Below are 20,488 nucleotides of genomic sequence, written 5' to 3' on the forward strand. Positions count from 1 at the left end.
GTAGTTTCTGTTAAGACCACTTATTTCTTCAGACAGCTTGAGGGATATAGAATAAGACCTCCCAGTTGTTGTGGCAAGTTCAAGAACTGAAATCATCATGATGATCATCATCATCATCATTTAAACCGAGCGAGGTGGTGCAGTGGTTAGCACACTGGACTCGCATTCGGGAGGACGACGGTTCAATCCCGTCTCCGGCCATCCTGATTTAGGTTTTCCGTGATTTCCCTAAATCGCTTCAGGCAAATGCCGGGATGGTTCCTTTGAAAGGGCACGGCCGACTTCCTTCCCCATCCTTCCCTCACCTGAGCTTGCGCTCCGTCTCTAATGACCTCGTTGTCGACGGGACGTTAAACACTAACCACCACCACCACCATCATCATTTAAGACTGATTATGCCTTTCAGCGTTCAGTCTGGAGCATAGCCCCCTTTATAAAATTCCTCCATGATCCCCTATTCCGTGCTAACATTGGTGCCTCTTCTGATGTTAAGCCTATTACTTCAAAATCATTCGTAACCGAATCCAGGTACCTTCTCCTCGGTCTGCCCCGACTCCTCCTACCCTCTACGGCTGAATCCACGAGTCTCTCGGGTAACCTTGCTTCTCCCATGCGTGTAACATGACCCCACCATCTAAGCCTGTTCGTAACCTCAACCTTATGATAAGGTAACCTGAATCCACCCAGCTTTCGCTCCCATACAACAAAGTCGGTCGAAAGATTGAACGGTGCACAGATAACTTAGTCTCGGTACCGACTTCCTTCTTGCAGAAGAGAGTAGATCGAAGCTGAGCGCTCACTGCATTAGCTTTGCTACACCTCACTTCCAGTTCTTTCACTGTGTTGCCATCCTGTGAGAATATGCATCCCAAGTACTTGAAACTGTCCACCTGTTCTAACTTTGTTCCTCCTATTTGGCACTCAATCCGTTTATATCTCTTTCCCACTGACATTACTTTCGTTTCGGAGATGCTAATCTTCATACCATAGTCCTTACATTTCTGATCTAGCTCTGAAATATTACTTTGCAAACTTTCAATCGAATCTGCCATCACAACTAAGTCATCCGCATATGCAAGACTGCTTATTTTGTGTTCACACATCTTAATCTCACCCAGGCAGTCTATTGTTTTCAACATATGATCCATATATAATACAAACAACAGTGGAGACAGGTTGCAGCCTTGTCTTACCCCTGAAACTACTCTGAACTGTGAACTCAATTTACTGTCAACTCTAACTGCTGCCTGACTATCCATGTAAAGACCTTTAATTGCTTGCAAAAGTTTGCCTCCTATTCCATAATCTCGTAGAACAGACAATAACTTCCTCCTAGGAACCCGGTCATATGCCTTTTCTAGATCTATAAAGCATAGATACAATTCCCTGTTCCACTCATAACACTTCTCCATTATTTGCCGTAAGCTAAAGATCTGGTCCTGACAACCTCTAAGAGGCCTAAACCCACACTGATTTCCATGCAATTGGTCCTCAACTAATAGTCGCACTTTCCTTTCAACAATACCTGAGAAGATTTTACCCACAATGCTGATTAAAGAGATACCTCTGTAGTTGTTACAATCTTTTCTGTTTCCATGTTTAAAGATTGGTGTGATTACTGCTTTTGTCCAGTCTGATGGAACCTGTCCCGACTCCCAGGCCATTTCAATTATCCTGTGTAGCCATTTAAGACCTGACATTCCACTGAATTTGACGAGTTCCGACTTAATTTCATCCACCCCAGCTGCTTTATTGCACTGCAATCTATTGACCATTTTCACCACTTCCTGAAATGTGATCCTATTTCCATCATCATTCCTATCCCATTGTACATCGAAATCTGAAACATTACTGATTGTATTTTCACCTACATTGAGCAACTCTCCAAAATATTTCCTCCATCTGCCCAAGGAATCCACAGGATTCACAAGCAGTTTTCCTGACCTGTCCAAAATACTTGTCATTTCCTTCTTACCTCCCTTTCGAAGACTGCTAATTACACTCCAGAATGGTTTCCCAGCAGCTTGACCCAAAGTCTCCAACCTGTTTCCAAAGTCTTCCCAAGATTTCTTCTTGGATGCTGCAATTATCTGTTTGGCTTTGTTTCTTTCTTCAACATAACTTTCTCTGTCTACCTGAGTTCTAGTATGTAGCCATTTTTGATACACCTTCTTTTTCCTTTTACAGGCTGCCTTGACTGTGTCATTCCACCAAGCTGTTTGCTTCATCCTACCTTTACACACTACTGTTCCAAGACATTCTTTAGCCGCTTCTAGTACTGTGTCCCTGTACCTTGTCCATTCCTTTTCCAATGACTGTAATTGACTACATTCAACTAACTGGTACCTTTCTGAGATCGCTGTTATGTACTTGTGCCTGATTTCCTTATCCTGAAGTTTGTCCACTCTTATCCTCCTACATATGGACCTGAACTCCTGCACTTTCGGCTTCGCAATCCCAATTTCACTGCAGATTAAATAATGATCAGTGTCGTCAAGGAATCCCCTGAATACACGTGTGTCCCTCACAGCCTTCCTGCCTTCCTGAAGTCCTTAAAAACTTTGTCACTATTCGATTTCTTGAATGGTGTTATTGGGCCAGCAGGGTGGTAAAAATGCACAGAAACATAATTATTTTCCAAACTTATGACTTTCAACCTCTGCATGCCACCATTGTCTATCACACACACATGCTCCTGTGTCATTCAGTGTTAAAGACAGAGAAGTACTTTTACTGACACAATGATCCTGGTAAATTTCGGTATCTGATGTTATGTAACATCGAACTTAGTATTCTGCAATTCCAAGGAATCTAGATTAGATTAGTACTTGTTCCATAGATTGTGAATACGACACTTCGTAATAATGTGGAATGTGTCATAGATATGACATTACATAAAATATTACATGACACTCAATATTTTTAATTTTTTTTTAGGGGGGGGGGGGGGGGGAGGGGGCGGGGGGAGAATGACCCACTTACTATATCCAAAAATTCATCTAATGAGTAGAAGGAGTTGCCATTAAGAAATTCTTTTAATTTCCGTTCAAATGCTATATGGCTATCTGTCAGACTTTTGATGCTATTAGGTAAGTGACCAAAGACTTTTGTGGCAGCATAATTTGCCCCCTTCTGAGCCAAAGTTAGATTTAACCTTGAGTAGTGAAGATCATCCTTCCTCCTAGTGTTGTAGCCATGTACACTGCTATTACTTTTGAATTCATTCGGATTATTAATAACAAATTTCATAAGTGAATATATGTATTGTGAGGCTATAGTGAAGATCCCTAGCTCTTTAAATAAGTGTCTGCAGGATGATCTTGGATCAGCTCCAGCAATTATTCTGATTACACGCTTTTGTGCAATGAACGCTCTTTTACTCAATGATGAGTTACCCCAGAATATGATGTCATACAAAAGCAGAGAATGAAAACAGGCGCGTTAAGCTAATTTACTGAGATGTATATCACCAAAATTTGCAATGACCCTAATAGCATAAGTAGCTGAACTCAAACGTTTCAGCAGATCCTCAGTGTGTTTTTTCCAGTTCAACCCCTCATCAATGCATATACCTAGAAATTTTGAATATTCCACCTTAGCTACCGATTTTTGATTGAAGTCTATATTTATTAATGGTGTCATTCCATTTACTGTGTGGAACTGTATATACTGTGTTTTGTCAAAGTTTAATGAGAGCCCATTTGCAGAGAACCACTTAATGATTTTCTAAAAAACATCATTTACAATTTCACCAGTTAATTCTTGTCTGTTGGGTGTGATAGCTATACTTGTATCACCGGCAAAACGTACCAGCTTTGCATCTTCGTGAATATAGAATGGCAAGTCATTAATATATATTAGGAACAGCAGAGGACCCAAGACCGAACCTTGCGGCACCCCATTCTTGATTGTTCCCCAGTTTGAGAAATCGCCAGTTTTTTGCATATTATGTGAACTGTTTATTTCAACTTTCTGCACTCTTCCAGTTAGGTATGATTTAAACCATTTGAGCACTGTCCCATTCATACCACAGTACTTGAGCTTATCTAGAAGTATTCCATGATTTACACAATCAAAAGCCTTTGATAGGTCACAAAAAATCCCAACGGGTGACTTCCAGTTACCCAGCCATTTAATATTTCATTAGTGAAAGTGGAATTGCATTGTTCCTTTAATTGCTATACAGTTTTCAGATCTGATTTGAAGTGTTGTTTCTATATGAAGCACTATCTCTTCTTTCTTGATGGGAAAATAGGTGATATCTTTAATATTATGCTTGCAAAAGGCATACATATCCTCTTCTGTAAGAAATTTGTCTGTGGTCTTTCTTTGTATGCTGGATTTACTCACTTCACATTTTGTTGTACCTCCTACTTCAATGTTCGGTCTCCAACCCAAAATCTACTTTGCGGTTGCAAAGATTTGAAAATTCTTTTTGTTCTTGTATTGACTACCACTTCTATCTCAAAAGTGTATGAGCTTCTCAGCCTTGGACAACTTTTCTTTTATGTAATTTGTTACATACACATGGAAAACCAAAGTGCTGTGCTCCAAGCAGTTACTTAGAATGCAAATTGATGAACTGCAAATTTCGTCCTCATTTTTAAAGTACAGAACAAATGGATGCACTGTCACCTGGTCATTGACCCAGTGGTACCCTTGTATTGCATCATGAAGCACAAACGTAAAGTAAAAACTTAGTTTGGTATTTAGAAACATAGTGGTGACTTTGTGATTCTCTAAGTTATCAATTAAAGATTCAAAGTACTCTTCCTGAGATTTAATCACTTAAGCATTTCAGCACTGCAGTTGTGACCCACTGTCTCAAGGTAGCACTGTCGGGCATTTCCTCCTCAGATTCGCTAAACAATTCGAGAGCAGTTTCATTATTGTAGCATTTATCATACAAAATCATCATGCAGTCATCATTGTTAGTGTCACAGCCTGTTAAATCTAGTAACTTTTTGTAGATAACATCATTGGGTTTTGCACCCATAGTCACCAGTCTGACGTTTTGATGACATAAACATGGCTCTAAGTCTTTTCTAATATTGTCTGAAATTCATTGTACCTTGCTTTCAATAGCTGCTTTTATTTTTCTGCAACTCAGTTTTCTTATTTTTGAGGCACAAGATATTTCTACATCAGGAAAAACAAAATCCAATTTGCTAATAGCTTTTTCATTAGGAACCAAAATGTCATTTACAATATTACACAGTTTTGGTCCTGGATTCATCACAAATATTTTTGAATAACAATTTGGGCATGGGGAATTTCCAGGATTTACATTAAGTTTCATTTGGGTAGCTGTTTTACTCTCACTTAGCAAGGACAAATGTTCAAATTTTATTTCCCTCGAACCTTTAGTAACTGGCTTTTTATAAACTTTGAATGGATCAGAGCATTTTTTTTTCCAGAAATGTGATTGTATGTCAGAACATATTTTCCCTTAAGATACTCAGAAACTGGTGATACAGAAGACCCTACTTGTTATTTTAGACAAAGTTTGTCTATCTTCGTCAAAGTCACTAACATATTTTACATATTTTGAAACTGAACCATACACTGTTTTGTGACACACTTAACTTAGAGCACTGTTCATCCATTTTATTGCATTCCAATTAGGCTTTCAAATTTATTTATTATTAAATTTTAAAATTATTTTAGTTGATTTCAAATTACACTAAAAACAAAAGTACATAAAATATTCTATGCTCTCAATGAAGTATGTAGATCCATACTAACAGAGGTTTCTGGACAGACCGGCTAAAACAATACCACCATACCCAGCAAATGTAGTGGGGGAACACAGTTTATGTCACCGACTACTGGGCTGCAGTACAGACTTGTAACTCTGGCTACCAAGCCCCTGTACACACTTGTCATGCACAAAATAGTAGACTTACCAACAATAGGGAAATTTTTCATGTTTATTATTTTACTTTTATCATTTTGAACTTGTAATAATGTGCTACTTTTTTTGAGAATAAACCTAGGTGTAAATGGGCAATTTTTTTTAACATAGAACCAAAGCAAAAGCTCCTATTGTTGAATATTTTGTTATTAAAATAAATAATAATAACTAAATATAGGATGACGGTGTTAACTTAATATATTAAACTAAACTCCACCCCGAACAGGCCACGGAGGCCCGAGGGTACTGACCGCGAGCCGTGTCATCCTCAGCTCACAGGCAACGTCATCAGATGCGGATACGGAGGGGCACGCGGTCGGCACACCGCTCTCCTGGCCGAATGTCAGTTTCCGAGACCGGAGCCACTACTTCTCAATCGAGTAGCTCCTCAGTTTGCTTCGCGAGGGCCGAGTGCACCCCACTTGCCGACAGCACTCGGACAAGTGACCTTTCGGTCTGCCGAATGCTGTCGGCAGACCGAAAGGTCACTCGTCCGAGTGCTAGCTCGGTCCGAGAGCATTCGGCAGACCGAAAGGTCACTCGTCCGAGTGCTAGCTCGGTCCGACAGCACTTAACTTCGGTGATCTGATGGGAACCGGTGTTACCACTGTGGCAACTAAATTTTATTACAATGGAACAATAAACCATTTAAACGGACACAATATCAACTATTTCATCGTATTCAAAAATTCATATCTTTGTTCACAGTCAAATATCAATGTTGAAATTTTTACAGTACTTTGCTATCATATAAGTGTACAATAAGTGAACAAAACAAATTTTTATATTCAGTCTCACCAGAGATAAATAGCTCCAAACCTTACAAAAAAATAATGATTTTCAAAAATTTATAAAAATTTAAGGAAACCTTTGTCAGTGTTCTTGCTCTATTTAAGGCTAGGAGTTTATGACATCTAACTAGAGAAAAAAAATACACTCTGATAATCACTCCTTGGTTGTTATTTTTGGGTCTAAAAAGTGGATTTTCTGAGTTTTCAATACCAAACTTTGGAAGTAATTTTGACTGGTTATTTTTTAATTTAGGGTGTTTTGGGTAATAAACGATGTTGCAGAGGACATTTTTCTAAAAACACTCATGTCAGTTGCAATGTTGTAACTTAGTCTAGTGCAGAGATATTAAAATTAATGCTAGTGTCTCCAAATTGAAAAACCGTTGTGCACTCACAAATAAAAATGGGTGCCATTCAGTAAGGGTGCAAGGTAAATCTTTTTAAAAAACTGTTTTGAACTTTTAAATTAAGGTTAATCACATGAAAAAAAAACAACAAAATATTTAAAAATGGTCAAGCAACTCTCATTAGATCTTTTCATATGGACTGATCCTTACAACATAAAACAAAGGTAATGAAGTGCAATCTGATCAAGTCAGGTGATGCTGGAGGGAATTGGACTAAAAAAATTAGTTTCTATATGTTGTAGATACATTTACTATCCGGACTGGAATGTAATTTAAGTCATCAGAAATAAAGAGGGTATAAAATTAGTACTGCCAAAAGAAGGAAATGTGTCTCTGAAAAAGTGAGTATGTTATCATCTAATCTAAGTATATGTGTTAGCTAGCATTTTGTTATGCATTCATTTGGAGAGTAGTCTTCCATGGATAATAAATAGTATAGATGAGGCAAAGATAATAGTTTTTGAAATCTGGTTCTACAGGTGAATGATGAAAATGGAATGGGTACATCAGATAATACACTTAAACTAATAAACAAAAATAATCAGTTTTTGAAAATATAACAAAAAAATACACTCTGATAATCACACCGAGGTCACCACTTCGACGCTGTAGAGCACTCTCTGGAACAGGATAGTGCGTGTTGCCGGTGTGCACCCTCTGCCTATGCGTATTCACCTTAACTGATAACTTGGTGGTAGTTGTGCCAATGTAAAAGGCCGAACAGTGTTTAAATAACAGCTGGTGCATGATGTGTGTCATTTCACAGGTGGCTCTCTCTTTGACTGTACATGTTCTGCCAGTTACAGGGCTAGTACAGGTGGTGGTAGGAGGGTGCAAGTCTTACAGTGAAGACAACCACAGGGGTAGGAGAAATAGCATAGGGAGAGAGGTGCAGAAGGAGAATGAGGTCTGAAAGGATATTGCAGAGATTGCGAGGGTTGTTGTTGTTGTGGTCTTCAGTCCTGAGACTGGTTTGATGCAGCTCTCCATGCTACTCTATCCTGTGCAAGCTTTTTCATCTCCCAGTACCTACTGCAACCTACATCCTTCTGAATCTGCTTAGTGTATTCATCTCTTGGTCTCCCTCTACGATTTTTACCCTCCACTCTGCCCTCCAATGCTAAATTGGTGATCCCTTGATGCCTCAGAACATGTCCTACCAACCGATCCCTTCTTCTGGTCAAGTTGTGCCACAAACTTCTCTTCTCCCCAATCCTATTCAATACTTCCTCATTAGTTACGTGATCTACCCATCTAATCTTCACCATTCTTCTGTAGCACCACATTTCGAAAGCTTCTATTCTCTTCTTGTCCAAACTATTTATCGTCCATGTTTCACTTCCATACATGGCTACACTCCATACGAATACTTTCAGAAATGACTTCCTGACACTTAAATCAATACTGGATGTTAACAAATTTCTCTTCTTCAGAAAAGCTTTCCTTGCCATTGCCAGCCTACATTTTATATCCTCTCTACTTCGACCATCATCAGTTATTTTGTTCCCCAAATAGCAAAACTCCTTTACTACTTTAAGCGCCTCATTTCCTAATCTAATTCCCTCAGCATCACCCGACTTAATTAGACTACATTCCATTATCCTTGTTTTGATTTGTTGATGTTCATCTTATATCCTCCTTTCAAGACACTGTCCATTCCATTCAACTGCTCTTCCAAGTCCTTTGCTGTCTCTGACAGAATTACAATGTCATCGGCGAACCTCAAAGTTTTTATTTCTTCTCCATGAATTTTAATACCTACTCCGAATTTTTCTTTTGTTTCCTTTACTGCTTGCTCAATATACAGATTGAACAACATCGGGGAGAGGCTACAACCCTGTCTTACTCCCTTCCCAACCACTGCTTCCCTTTCATGTCCCTCGACTCTTATAACTGCCATCTGGTTTCTGTACAAATTGTAAATAGCCTTTCGCTCCCTGTATTTTACCCCTGCCACCTTTAGAATTTGAAAGAGAGTATTCCAGTCAACATTGTCAAAAGCTTTCTCTAAGTCTACAAATGCTAGAAACGTAGGTTTGCCTTTCCTTAATCTTTCTTCTAAGATAAGTCGTAAGGTCAGTATTGCCTCACGTGTTCCAGTGTTTCTACAGAATCCAAACTGATCTTCCCCGAGGTTGGCTTCTACTAGTTTTTCCATTCGTCTGTAAAGAATTCGTGTTAGTATTTTGCAGCTGTGACTTATTAAGCTGATAGTTCGGTAATTTTCACATCTGTCAACACCTGCTTTCTTTGGGATTGGAATTATTATATTCTTCTTGAAGTCTGAAGGTATTTCGCCTGTTTCATACATCTTGCTCACCAGATGGTAGAGTTTTGTCAGGACTGGCTCTCCCACGGTCGTCAGTAGTTCCAATGGAATATTGTCTACTCCGGGGGCCTTGTTTCGACTCAGGTCTTTCAGTGCTCTGTCAAACTCTTCACGCAGTATCGTATCTCCCATTTCATCTTCATCTACATCCTCTTCCATTTCCATAATATTGTCCTCAAGTACATCGCCCTTGTATAGACCCTCGATATACTCCTTCCACCTTTCTGCTTTCCCGTCTTTGCTTAGAACTGGGTTTCCATCTGAGCTCTTGATATTCACACAAGTGGTTCTCTTTTCTCCAAAGGTCTCTTTAATTTTCCTGTAGGCGGTATCTATCTTACCCCTAGTGAGATAGGCCTCTACATCCTTACATTTGTGCTCTAGCCATCCCTGCTTAGCCATTTTGCACTTCCTGTCGATCTCATTTTTGAGACGTTTGTATTCCTTTTTGCCTGTTTCACTTACTGCATTTTTATATTTTCTCCTTTCATCAATTAAATTCAATATTTCTTCTGTTACCCAAGGATTTCTACCAGCCTTCGTCTTTTTACCTACTTGATGCTCTGCTGCATTCACTACTTCATCCCTCAAAGCTACCCATTCTTCTTCTACTGTATTTCTTTCCCCCATTCCTGTCAATTGTTCCCTTATGCTCTCCCTGAAACTCTGTACAACCTCTGGTTTAGTCAGTTTATCCATGTCCCATCTCCTTAAATTCCCACCTTTTTGCAGTTTCTTCAGTTTTAATCTACAGGTCATAACCAATAGATTGTGGTCAGAGTCCACATCTGCCCCTGGAAATGTCTTACAATTTAAAACCTGGTTCCTAAATCTCTGTCTTACCATTATATAATCTATCTGATACCTTTTAGTATCTCCAGGGTTCTTCCATGTATACAACCTTCTTTCATGATTCTTAAACCAAGTGTTAGTTATGATTATGTTGTGCTCTGTGCAAAATTCTACCAGGCGGCTTCCTCTTTCATTTCTGTCCCCCAATCCATATTCACCTACTGTGTTTCCTTCTCTCCCTTTTCCTACACTCGAATTCCAGTCACCCATGACTATTAAATTTTCGTCTCCCTTCACAATCTGAATAATTTCTTTTATTTCATCACACATTTCTTCAATTTCTTCGTCATCTGCAGAGCTAGTTGGCATATAAACTTGTACTACTGTAGTAGGTGTGGGCTTCGTATCTATCTTGGCCACAATAATGCGTTCACTATGCTGTTTGTAGTAGCTTACCCGCATTCCTATTTTCCTATTTATTATTAAACCTACTCCTGCATTCCCCCTATTTGATTTTGTGTTTATAACCCTGTAGTCACCTGACCAGAAGTCTTGTTCCTCCTGCCACCGAACTTCACTAATTCCCACTATATCTAACTTCAACCTATCCATTTCCCTTTTTAAATTTTCTAACCTACCTGCCCGATTAAGGGATCTGACATTCCACGCTCCGATCCGTAGAACGCCAGTTTTCTTTCTCCTGATAACGACATCCTCTTGAGTAGTCCCCGCCCGGAGATCCGAATGGGGGACTATTTTACCTCCGGAATATTTTACCCAAGAGGACGCCATCATCATGTAATCATACAGTAAAGCTAAAGCTGCATGCCCTCGGGAAAAATTATGGCTGTAGTTTCCCCTTGCTTTCAGCCATTATTGGGAGGGTGGCAGGCAAAATGTCAGACAGAATGAACCCCATTTCAGGGCACAATTTAGGGAAGTCAAAGCCTTGTCAGAGTAGTTAACTGTATTTAATTGGGACAAACTGACAAAAAGAAGGGACAGGTTGTTAAGACATTCTGAGGCATCAAGGAATGGAGGAAAGTGTGGTGAATGGGTAAAAGTCATACAGAAGACCAAACTTGAATACAATGAGCAAATTCAAATGTACAAGGGTAATCCCAAAAGTAAGGTCTCCTATTTTTTTTTTGTAAGTACATAGACCTGTTTATTTCTACAATCGTTTACATCAGTTTACAGCTTGAACATTTAGCTATTTTTCGACATAATCATCATTTCTGTCAATGCATTTTTGTAGACGCTGTGGCAGTTTTTGTATGCCCACATCATACCAGCTCGCCACCGTGCTGTTCAGAAAGTTATGAACCTCTCCTTTCACCTTGTGGTCAGAGCTGGGACCACAGTTAGCACTGACAGGTACTGTGAGACTCTGAAAAAACTTGAATGGGCAATTCAGAACCAGAGAAGAGGAATGTCAAGCAAGGGCGTACACATTCTCCGTGACAATGCTCGCCCACACGTTGCTCGGCAAACCTTTGCTCTCCTGCAACAGTTTCATGGAACATAATCACCCACCCACCCTGTGGTCCTGACTTGGCGGCCAGTGACTATCAACTGTTCCCTAGGTTAAAAGAACATTTGGCCGAAAAGTGATTCAGCTCCAATGGTGAGGTGTAAGAAGAGGTTCATAATTTTCTGAAAAGCATGGCAGTGAGCTGGTATGATGTGGGCATACAAAAACTGCCACAGCATCTACAAAAATGCATCGTCAGAAATGGTGATTATGTTGAAAAATAGCTAAATGTTCAAGCTGTAAACTGATGTAAACCATTGTAGAAATAAACAGGTCTATGTACTTATAAAAAAAATAGGAGACCTTACTTTTGGGATTACCCTCGTATGTAGGTTTTTGTGTTTATATAAATGTGAAGAGACTTCTACCTCTACATCTACACTCCACAAAACACCGTGAGGTTCATGGCAGAGGGTACATTCCAGTGTACCAGTTATTAGGGTTTCTTCCTGTTCCATTCACATATGGAATGCGGGAAGAATGATTGTTTGAGGGCCTCTGTGCATGCAGTAATTAGTCTAATTTTATCTTCACCATCCCTATGTGAGCGATACATAAGGGGTTGTAGTCTCTTGCTAGAGTAATCATTTAAAGCCAGTTCTTGAACTTTGTTAGTAGACTTTCTCGGGATAATTTACGCCTGTCTTAGAGAGTCCGTTAAGTTTTTTCAGTATCTCTGTGACACTCTGCCACTGACCAAACAAACCTGTGACCAGTCATGCTGTTCTTCTCTCTATTCATTCAATATCCTCTGTTAGTGCTATTTGGTATGGGTCCCACACCCTTGAGGAATATTCTAGAATCAGTCACACAAGTGACTTGTAAGTGATCTCCTTTTTAGACTGATTGCACTTCCCCCACTATTCTACCAATAACCCATGAGCTCACAGGAAGAAATTATCAAAATCCTACGGAACAACATTCACACTTTAAAAGCAGAACTATCAGTGCAGAAGCAAAAAAAAATTGGGACCTGAAAGGGGAAGAAAATGTTTTTGTGAAATAGCTGTGGCAATTGACGAAAATAACTTCAAAAACACGCGGACTATTACATCTGTTCAAAACAATGCACCTGCAACACCTACAGAAGAAACTAGCACAGAAATCACAAAAACTCCAATTTAATGTAAACGGGCAAGTGTAACATGCAGAAAAAAGAACTCAAAGCACCTCAGTAATGTAAAACAGAACGAAAACAGTGATTTCCTTGTTATGGGCAATTCTCTGCTCAAAAATGTGGCAGTGCCAAATTCCACAATAGACATTCGCCCAGGTTTCAAGACCCATCAACTGAAGAAACGTTTTAACAACATATATAACTCGAAGGATGGTTCAGCAGAGGCATCTCGGAAGAATTACAAGGGGATATTCATCCACGTAGGTACAAATTCCCTTACAAGCAACACTGAAGAGGAAATTGTAAACAAAACAAAAAATTTAATTTGATCTGACAGATACGTCTACAAGATGTTTAGAATGGTAGTGAGTGGTATTGTCTACAGAAGATCTGTGAGTGATAGTTAAATAGCGAGAATAAATAGTGATATAAATGAAAGCTGTAATGATATGGGAGCCGTGTATGTAAATCCTAATAAGTTCTTAAGTAATAAATGCTTGGGTAAAGATGGTCTTCATTTTAACAGATTAGGATCAAAAATTCACAGTAAATTGTTCACTGATAGTTGTAAAATTCTGAATAAAGGGGGAAACTTATAAGGAATGATGGGGATGAGAAACAGTGTTTGGTAACAAAAATGACAAAACCGAAATGATACCCAAGAAAGAAAATACTGCTTGAAACCATAAATAAGAAAGAATGTTCCTACATAATGCACTTGAATATAAATGGTGTAAGTGCTGACTTTCAAAACAAAAGTCATTAAATGGACGAATTACAAATTATTCTTTTGCAGTATAAAAATATCAAAGTTATTTGCCTCAATGAACATTGGCTTACATGTGACAATATCAAAATTCTTAACAAAATCGAAAATTTTGAAGTAGCAAACAGCTTTTGTAGATGTGAGAAATTATGTGGAAGCTCTTGCATACTTACACATTCTGAAATAAAATATGCAATAAGAAATAATTTTAATCATTTGAATGAAGACAGTATATTTGAGAGCTGCTGTATCGAGTTAAGGGACCTAAATATCAAAGTAGTTTCTATTTACAGAGTATCAGAGAAAGCTGCAATTGAAACTTTTCTGTCCAAGGTTCAGTGCCTCCTTGAAAATCTAAAAAAATAAAAAGAAAAAAGGTTGTAACAGCTGCTGACTTCAACAATAATATCCTAGGTGAAAGCAATGATGTGTCCAAATTCACTGACAGTAAAAACTTTTGGCTTCAAAGTAAACTTTAAGCAAGCCACTAGGGTAAATGCACAGTCAGCCATTTGTATTGATAATATCCTAACCAACTGTGTATTTGAAGATGTCCATAAATTTTGCTTAGATCTAAGGAACTCTGACCACTCTGCATTATTCATAGAATTACCAAAAATTAACAAAGAAATTGCATGTAACAGAAGCTCTATGAAAAGTAACTCCAATGAAAAAAATTAATTGTATTTAGAAATAAGTTAAGAGAGGTTGAATGGCTTTATGACAACTGTATTTCAAGTAGTAGTAACTTTGACAAATATTTAAGCAGTTTTCTTGGGGTGTTTAATGAAACTTTTCCACATCTACATCTACATACATACTCTGCAATGCACCATATGGTGCATGGTGGAGGGTACCTCGCACCACAACTATCATCTTCTCTCACTGTTCCAGTCCCAAACAAAACGAGGGAAAAATGACTGTCGATATGCCTCTGTACGAGCCCTAATCTCTCTTATCTTAACTTTGTGGTCTTTCCGCGAAATGTAAGTTGGTGGCAGTAAAATTTTACTGCAGTCAGCCTCAAATGCTGGTTCTCTAAATTTCCTCAGTAGCGATTCACGAAAAGAATGCCTCCTTTCCTCCAGAGACTCCCACCCGAGTTCCTGAAGCATTTTCGTAACACTCGTGTGATGATCAAACCTACCAGTAACAAATCTAGCAGCCCGCCTCTGAATTGCTTCTATGTCCTCCCTCAATCTGACCTGATAGGGATCCAAAACGCTCGAGCAGTACTCAAGAATAGGTCGTATTAGTGTTTTATAAGCGGTCTCCTTTACAGATGAACCATATCTTCAAAAAATTCTACCAATGAACCGAAGATGACTATACGCCTTCCCCACAACTGCCATTACATGCTTGTCCCACTTCATATCGCTCTGCAACGTTACGCCCAAATATTTAATCGATGTGACTGTGTCAAGCACTACACTACGAATGGAGTATTCAAACATTACAGAATTCTTTTTCCTATTCATCTTCATTAATTTACATGTATCTATATTTAGAGTTAGCTGCCATTCTTTACACCAATCACAAATCCTGTCCAAGTCATCTTGTATCCTCCTACAGTCACTCAACGACGACACCTTCCCGTACACCACAGCATTGCTATGCACCGTATCCAAAAGATCATTTATGTAGATAGAAAACAACCAGCGGACCTACCACACTTCCCTGGGGCACTCCAGATGATACCCTCACCTCCGATGAACACTCACCATCGAGGACAACGTACTGGGTTTTATTACTTAAGAAGTCTTCGAGCCACTCACATATTTGGGAACCAATCCAATATGCTCGTTCTTTAGTTAGGAGTCTGCAGTGGGGCAGCGAGTCAAACGCTTTCCGGAAGTCAAGGAATATGGCATCCGTCTGATACCCTTCATCCATGGTTCGCACTTAGAACCACATGTAACAAAATCACTGGTAAAGTTAAATGGATAACTCTGGGTATAAAAATTTCTAGTGTTAGGAAGAGGCAATGAAATGAGATATAATAAAAACAGGTATTTTACTGAATATGTATGACATTATAAAGCTACATTCGAAAAAGTTGTGAAAGCAGCCAAACAAATGGCAAACAATAAGTTCATTTCACAACATTAAAGTGAAACAAAGGTAGTGCAGCCTGTTGTCAAATCAGAGTTACGTGTTAGAATTAATAGAAATGGAATATCTAGGATTAAAGTAAATGATAGCCTTATTGTAAGCCCAGCTCAAATATCGGAGTGTTTAAATGAATTCTTCATAAGTATGGCAAAGTCAGATGTTGATACAGTAGAGTATCAGAGCAAAGTAAACCCCTTTGGACTCCAGCAAAGAGATGAGTATCTCACAGATTTTAAAAAAGTCTCAATAAAGCATGTGGAAAATATTATACTGTCATTAAAAATATTCAGTTGGGTGGGATGGGATACCGACTAAAGTGATAAAAGCATTGTATTACATAATAGCATCTCCACTAACTAAAATAATTAAGCAATATTTTGAACAGGGATGCTTTCCTGATGTGTTGAAGTATGCTGAAGTCACACCTCTGTTCGAGAAAGGGTCGAGGGAAGAAATGGGAAACTATTGTCCTATTTCTATTCTTCCAATCTTATTGAAAGTGTTTGAGGAAGTAGTTGCAAATCAGATGCAAAATTTTATTGTAAAAAATGATATTATTATAAATAATCAATTTGGATTCCAACCAGGAAAAAACACCCTGGATGCAATAAATAACTTTACTGAAAAGATATGCAAAGCACTGGACCAGAGGAGTAAAGTTGCTGGTATTTTCTGTGATCTTACTAAAACTTTCGACTCTGTAAAACATCCCTTGCACATCTATAAATTAGATAAATATGGAATTACGGGCAATATTCTCAAATGGCTTACATTTTACCTGCAGAACAGAAAACAAAGGGTAACTGTCACTTCAAATGTGGTGAGTTATTTTCCGAAGTGGAATACTGTATCACAAGGTGTGCCTCAAGGCTCCATTTTGGGGCCAATCTTGTTCCTATTCTATGTAAATGACTTCTCCACAAATATCAATTCCCCATCACTTCCGTTTGCAGACAATACTTCTGTTTTAATCGAAGATGGCGATGCAGAAAAAATTCCAAGCCTCATTGTGAGCACACTGGATACTCTAGAAAACTGGTTCCAGTTAAATGGGTTGAAACTGAACATTGCAAAAACCCATATGGTACATTTCCAAACCAAACACTTAAAATGCACAGAGCTTACAATAACACACAATAATCAACTTGCGAAGAAGTTGACACTGTCAAATTCCAAGGACTAAATGTGGACAAGAACTTGAACTGGAACACACATATTGACTCCTTATCAAATAAACTAAGCAGTTTTGCATTTGCAGTGCAGATACTTGCAAATTCTACTGACACGTCTACACGAAAAATAGCATACAGTAGTTATTTTGAATCTGTCATTAGGTATGGTATAATTTATTTTTAATATTTCTCATATACTGAAACTTCAGAAAAAGAATATCAGATACATGTGTACCACACAGAAAACAGAATCTTGTCACCCATTATTTCGACAACTGCAAATCCTAACTCTACCCTCCATATACATTTATGAAATTATTATCTTTCTACACAGCAGGCAAAAATTATTTGAGGAAAATCATTTTAATCACACATACAACACAACAAATAAAAATAATTTTATGCTCCCTAAACACAAATTGAAATAATATGAACATGCTCCACAGTATATGAGGATGACAATATATAATAAATTAATGGGCAAAAATATATTTAATGTTAAGCCAGAGATCCTAAAAATAATGCTACATCAGATTCTGGGAGAGAAATGCTACTGTGACTCGATAGAAGGATTTTTAGAGGATGACATGATAATTTGAGTTTGGGCAATTTAGTGTTACATTTTTAGATACTATTTTTATTACTGTTGTCATTATTATCTCTGCCTTTTGTGCATATAAAACAAAATTGTATTATTATTATGATTCTGTATGTAAAGATCAGCTTTCTATGTTTACAGTAAATTTTACCCAACTTTTGATGTGTCTCCTGTACCTGGATCAAATGGTTATGTATGTTATGAAACTAATAAACCACAATTCTATCAACTGCTTTACCCATCACTGAAGCTATGTCAGCATTCCATTTCGTATCCCTACAAAGTGTTACACTCAGGTATTTTTACGAGTTGGCCAATTCCGACAGTGACTTACTGATATTATAGTCATAGCATACTACATTTTTCGTTTTGTGAAGTGCACAATTTTACATATCTGAATATTTAGAGCAAGTTCCCAGTCTCTGCACCACACTGAAATCTTATCGAGATCTGATTGAATATTTATGTAGCTTTTATCGGATAGTACTTCATTACAGATAACTGCATCATCTTCAAAAAGCCTGATTTTTACTATTAATATTATCTGCAAGGACATTAATGTAGAGCATCAAGAGCAAGGGTCCCAACACACTTCCCTGGGCAGACCCGAAGTTACTTCTACATCTGATGAAGCCTCTCCGTCTAAAATAACATGTTGTGTGCTACCTACCAAAAAGTCCTCAATCCATTCACAAATTTCACTCGATACCCCATACGATCATCCTTTTGGCAATAAGTGTAGGTGTGGTACGAGTCATATGCATTGTGGAAACTGAGAAATACTGCACCTACCTGGTTGCCTCGATCCAAAGTTTTCAGTATGTCACGTGAGAAAAGTGCGAGTTGCGTTTCTCACGATCAGTGTGTTGAAATCTGTGCTAGCTGGCATCGAGGATGTCATTCCGTTCAAGATACCTCACTTTTGAGGGATCTACAATAGATTACAGTTAAAAGAGGGGCTAACTCAGCTGCAAAATCAGTATAGAATCTGACAGCGATTTCGTCGGACCCTGGAGCTTTGTTTAATTTTGGCAATTGCAGCTGTTTCTCAACATCACTGACACCAATAATATTTCATTCACATTTTCAGCGGCATGAGGATTAAACTGTGGCAATCCTCCTCTGTTTTCCTTTGTAAAGGAACATTTGAAAACGGAGTTAAGCACAGGATAGTTTAGCAACCGAGCTACCTGAAGCCACTCTTTGGACTGATGACTCTATCAGCAACAACAGAACATTAACAATAACTGCTTACCTTCCTCTGACGATATACTCTTTGTCACGCCAGAGCACCGGGTCGTGTGCCAATCTCTTCCATCGCACACACACATTTTGCAAGATGTCTATAAGCTCATTAAAACTGAAGAATGAAAATACATCTAGTATTATTTCATCTGGGAGATCATGAATATTCTTCCCCTGACCATCTCCTGCAACCATTCTCAGAGCTGTCCTACTACTGTCGAAGGTGAGCTCCAGCACAGCGGCGCGTATCGGACCGGCAGTCTCTCTCCGACTCGCCGCGGCAGCCTCCGGTAATGCGGTCGGTCTGCAGCCTCGCCGTGCCACGTGGCCGGTGCGAACCTCTGCTCCGTCTCTGCAGCCGCAGTGGTGTGTCGCCACCTGTCAGCGGCGACTGCTTCCGGCTGCTGAAACAAAAATTTTCTACTCTGCCTGATCACAAATTTCTCATTAGCAGCAATTATTTCTGACTGATGAGTAATCACTCCAGTTGATAAAAAGTTCTACATTTTACTCGAGGACTGGTTTTGGGTTTATACTGAACTCATTTTGTAATGGAACCAGAAAATTGTGCTACGTTGAAGGGAAGTCATACGATTTTGAGTTTGCTTCAATGTAGCGCAATTTTCAAACTTGATTTTACTTCACCACAATACAGTTTTCAGATTCTACTAGAAAATTGTTTCAATGTAAGAGCCAAAAAAAAAAATGTTCAAATGTGTGTGAAATCTTATGGGAACACACACACACACACACACACACACACACACACACACACACACACACACACACACACACACACCAATGCCCGAGGGAGGACTCGAACCTCCGCCGATACCAGCCGCACTGTCCATGACTGCAGCACCCTAGACCGCTTCGCTAATCCCGTGTGGCTAAGAGCCAAAGTTGGTCATGAAGTAAACGTAAGTACTTTTTAGCAACTGGAGCAGTTACTTGTCAATTCAGTCGACATTTTCAGAGCAGCAGCACTATCCAGTTGTGCAGAAACTAGTAGTTATTCTGTTAACTGTATGGTCAACCACAGGACATTATTATACACTATGTTAGAGATACATTAATGTGACCACCTGTCTGACACCTGAGTAACCATCTTTTATGACACAAATCACTGTGAGATGTGCAGAAAGAGTGTCAGTAAGGTTTCTGACGGTACCGATGGGGGTGTGGAACTGTGCCGATTCACGTGCTGTGGTCAGCTACGCTGGGTTTCTCAGCAGGAATAACCCGACTGACGTGGTCCCACAGATTCTCGATCGGGTTTAAATTCGGGTAGTACGGCGGTCTACCGAGTACGGCAAATTCATCCTGGGGCTCTTCGAACCACAATGAGATGTCGCATTGTCCTGCCGGTAGATGTCATTGTGCCCAGAATATTGTTGTTGTGGTCTTCAGTCCTGAGACTGGTTTGATGCAGCTCTCCATGCTTCTCTATCCTGTGCAAGCTTCTTCATCTCCCAGTACCTACTGCAACCTACATCCTTCTGAATCTGCTTAGTGTATTCATCTCTTGGTCTCCCTCTACGATTTTTACCCTCCACGCTGCCCCCCCCCCCCCCCCCCTCAATACTAGATTGGTGATCCCTTGATGCCTCAGAACATGTCCTACCAAGCGGTCCCTTCTTCTTGTCAAGTTGTGGCACAAGCTCCTCTTCTCCCCAATTCTATTCAATACCTCCTCATTAGTTATGTGATC

General features: G+C 39.1%; 1 protein-coding gene and 1 non-coding gene across 3 annotated transcripts in view; one reads left to right on the forward strand and one right to left on the reverse strand.

The window, feature by feature from the left end:
- Window positions 1–20,488, reverse strand: part of LOC126471502 (F-box/LRR-repeat protein fbxl-1-like) — a 133,124-nt gene that overhangs the window by 93,345 nt on the left and 19,291 nt on the right. Inside the window, exon 2 of one of the 2 annotated variants that reach the window (XM_050099720.1) lies at window positions 18,788–19,178. In XM_050099720.1, the coding sequence (XP_049955677.1) occupies window positions 18,788–18,972 (185 nt within the window). In that variant the 5' untranslated portion in view covers window positions 18,973–19,178. Of the gene's footprint in view, window positions 1–18,787; window positions 19,182–20,488 lie in introns of both variants that reach the window. The other variant, XM_050099719.1, reaches the window with a different exon arrangement.
- Trnaa-cgc (transfer RNA alanine (anticodon CGC)) lies at window positions 129–201 on the forward strand. Its single transcript has one exon. It is a non-coding gene; the product is annotated as a tRNA-Ala (tRNA).

The sequence above is a fragment of the Schistocerca serialis genome, chromosome 3, assembly GCF_023864345.2.
Source record: "Schistocerca serialis cubense isolate TAMUIC-IGC-003099 chromosome 3, iqSchSeri2.2, whole genome shotgun sequence".
NCBI lineage: Eukaryota > Metazoa > Arthropoda > Insecta > Orthoptera > Acrididae > Schistocerca > Schistocerca serialis.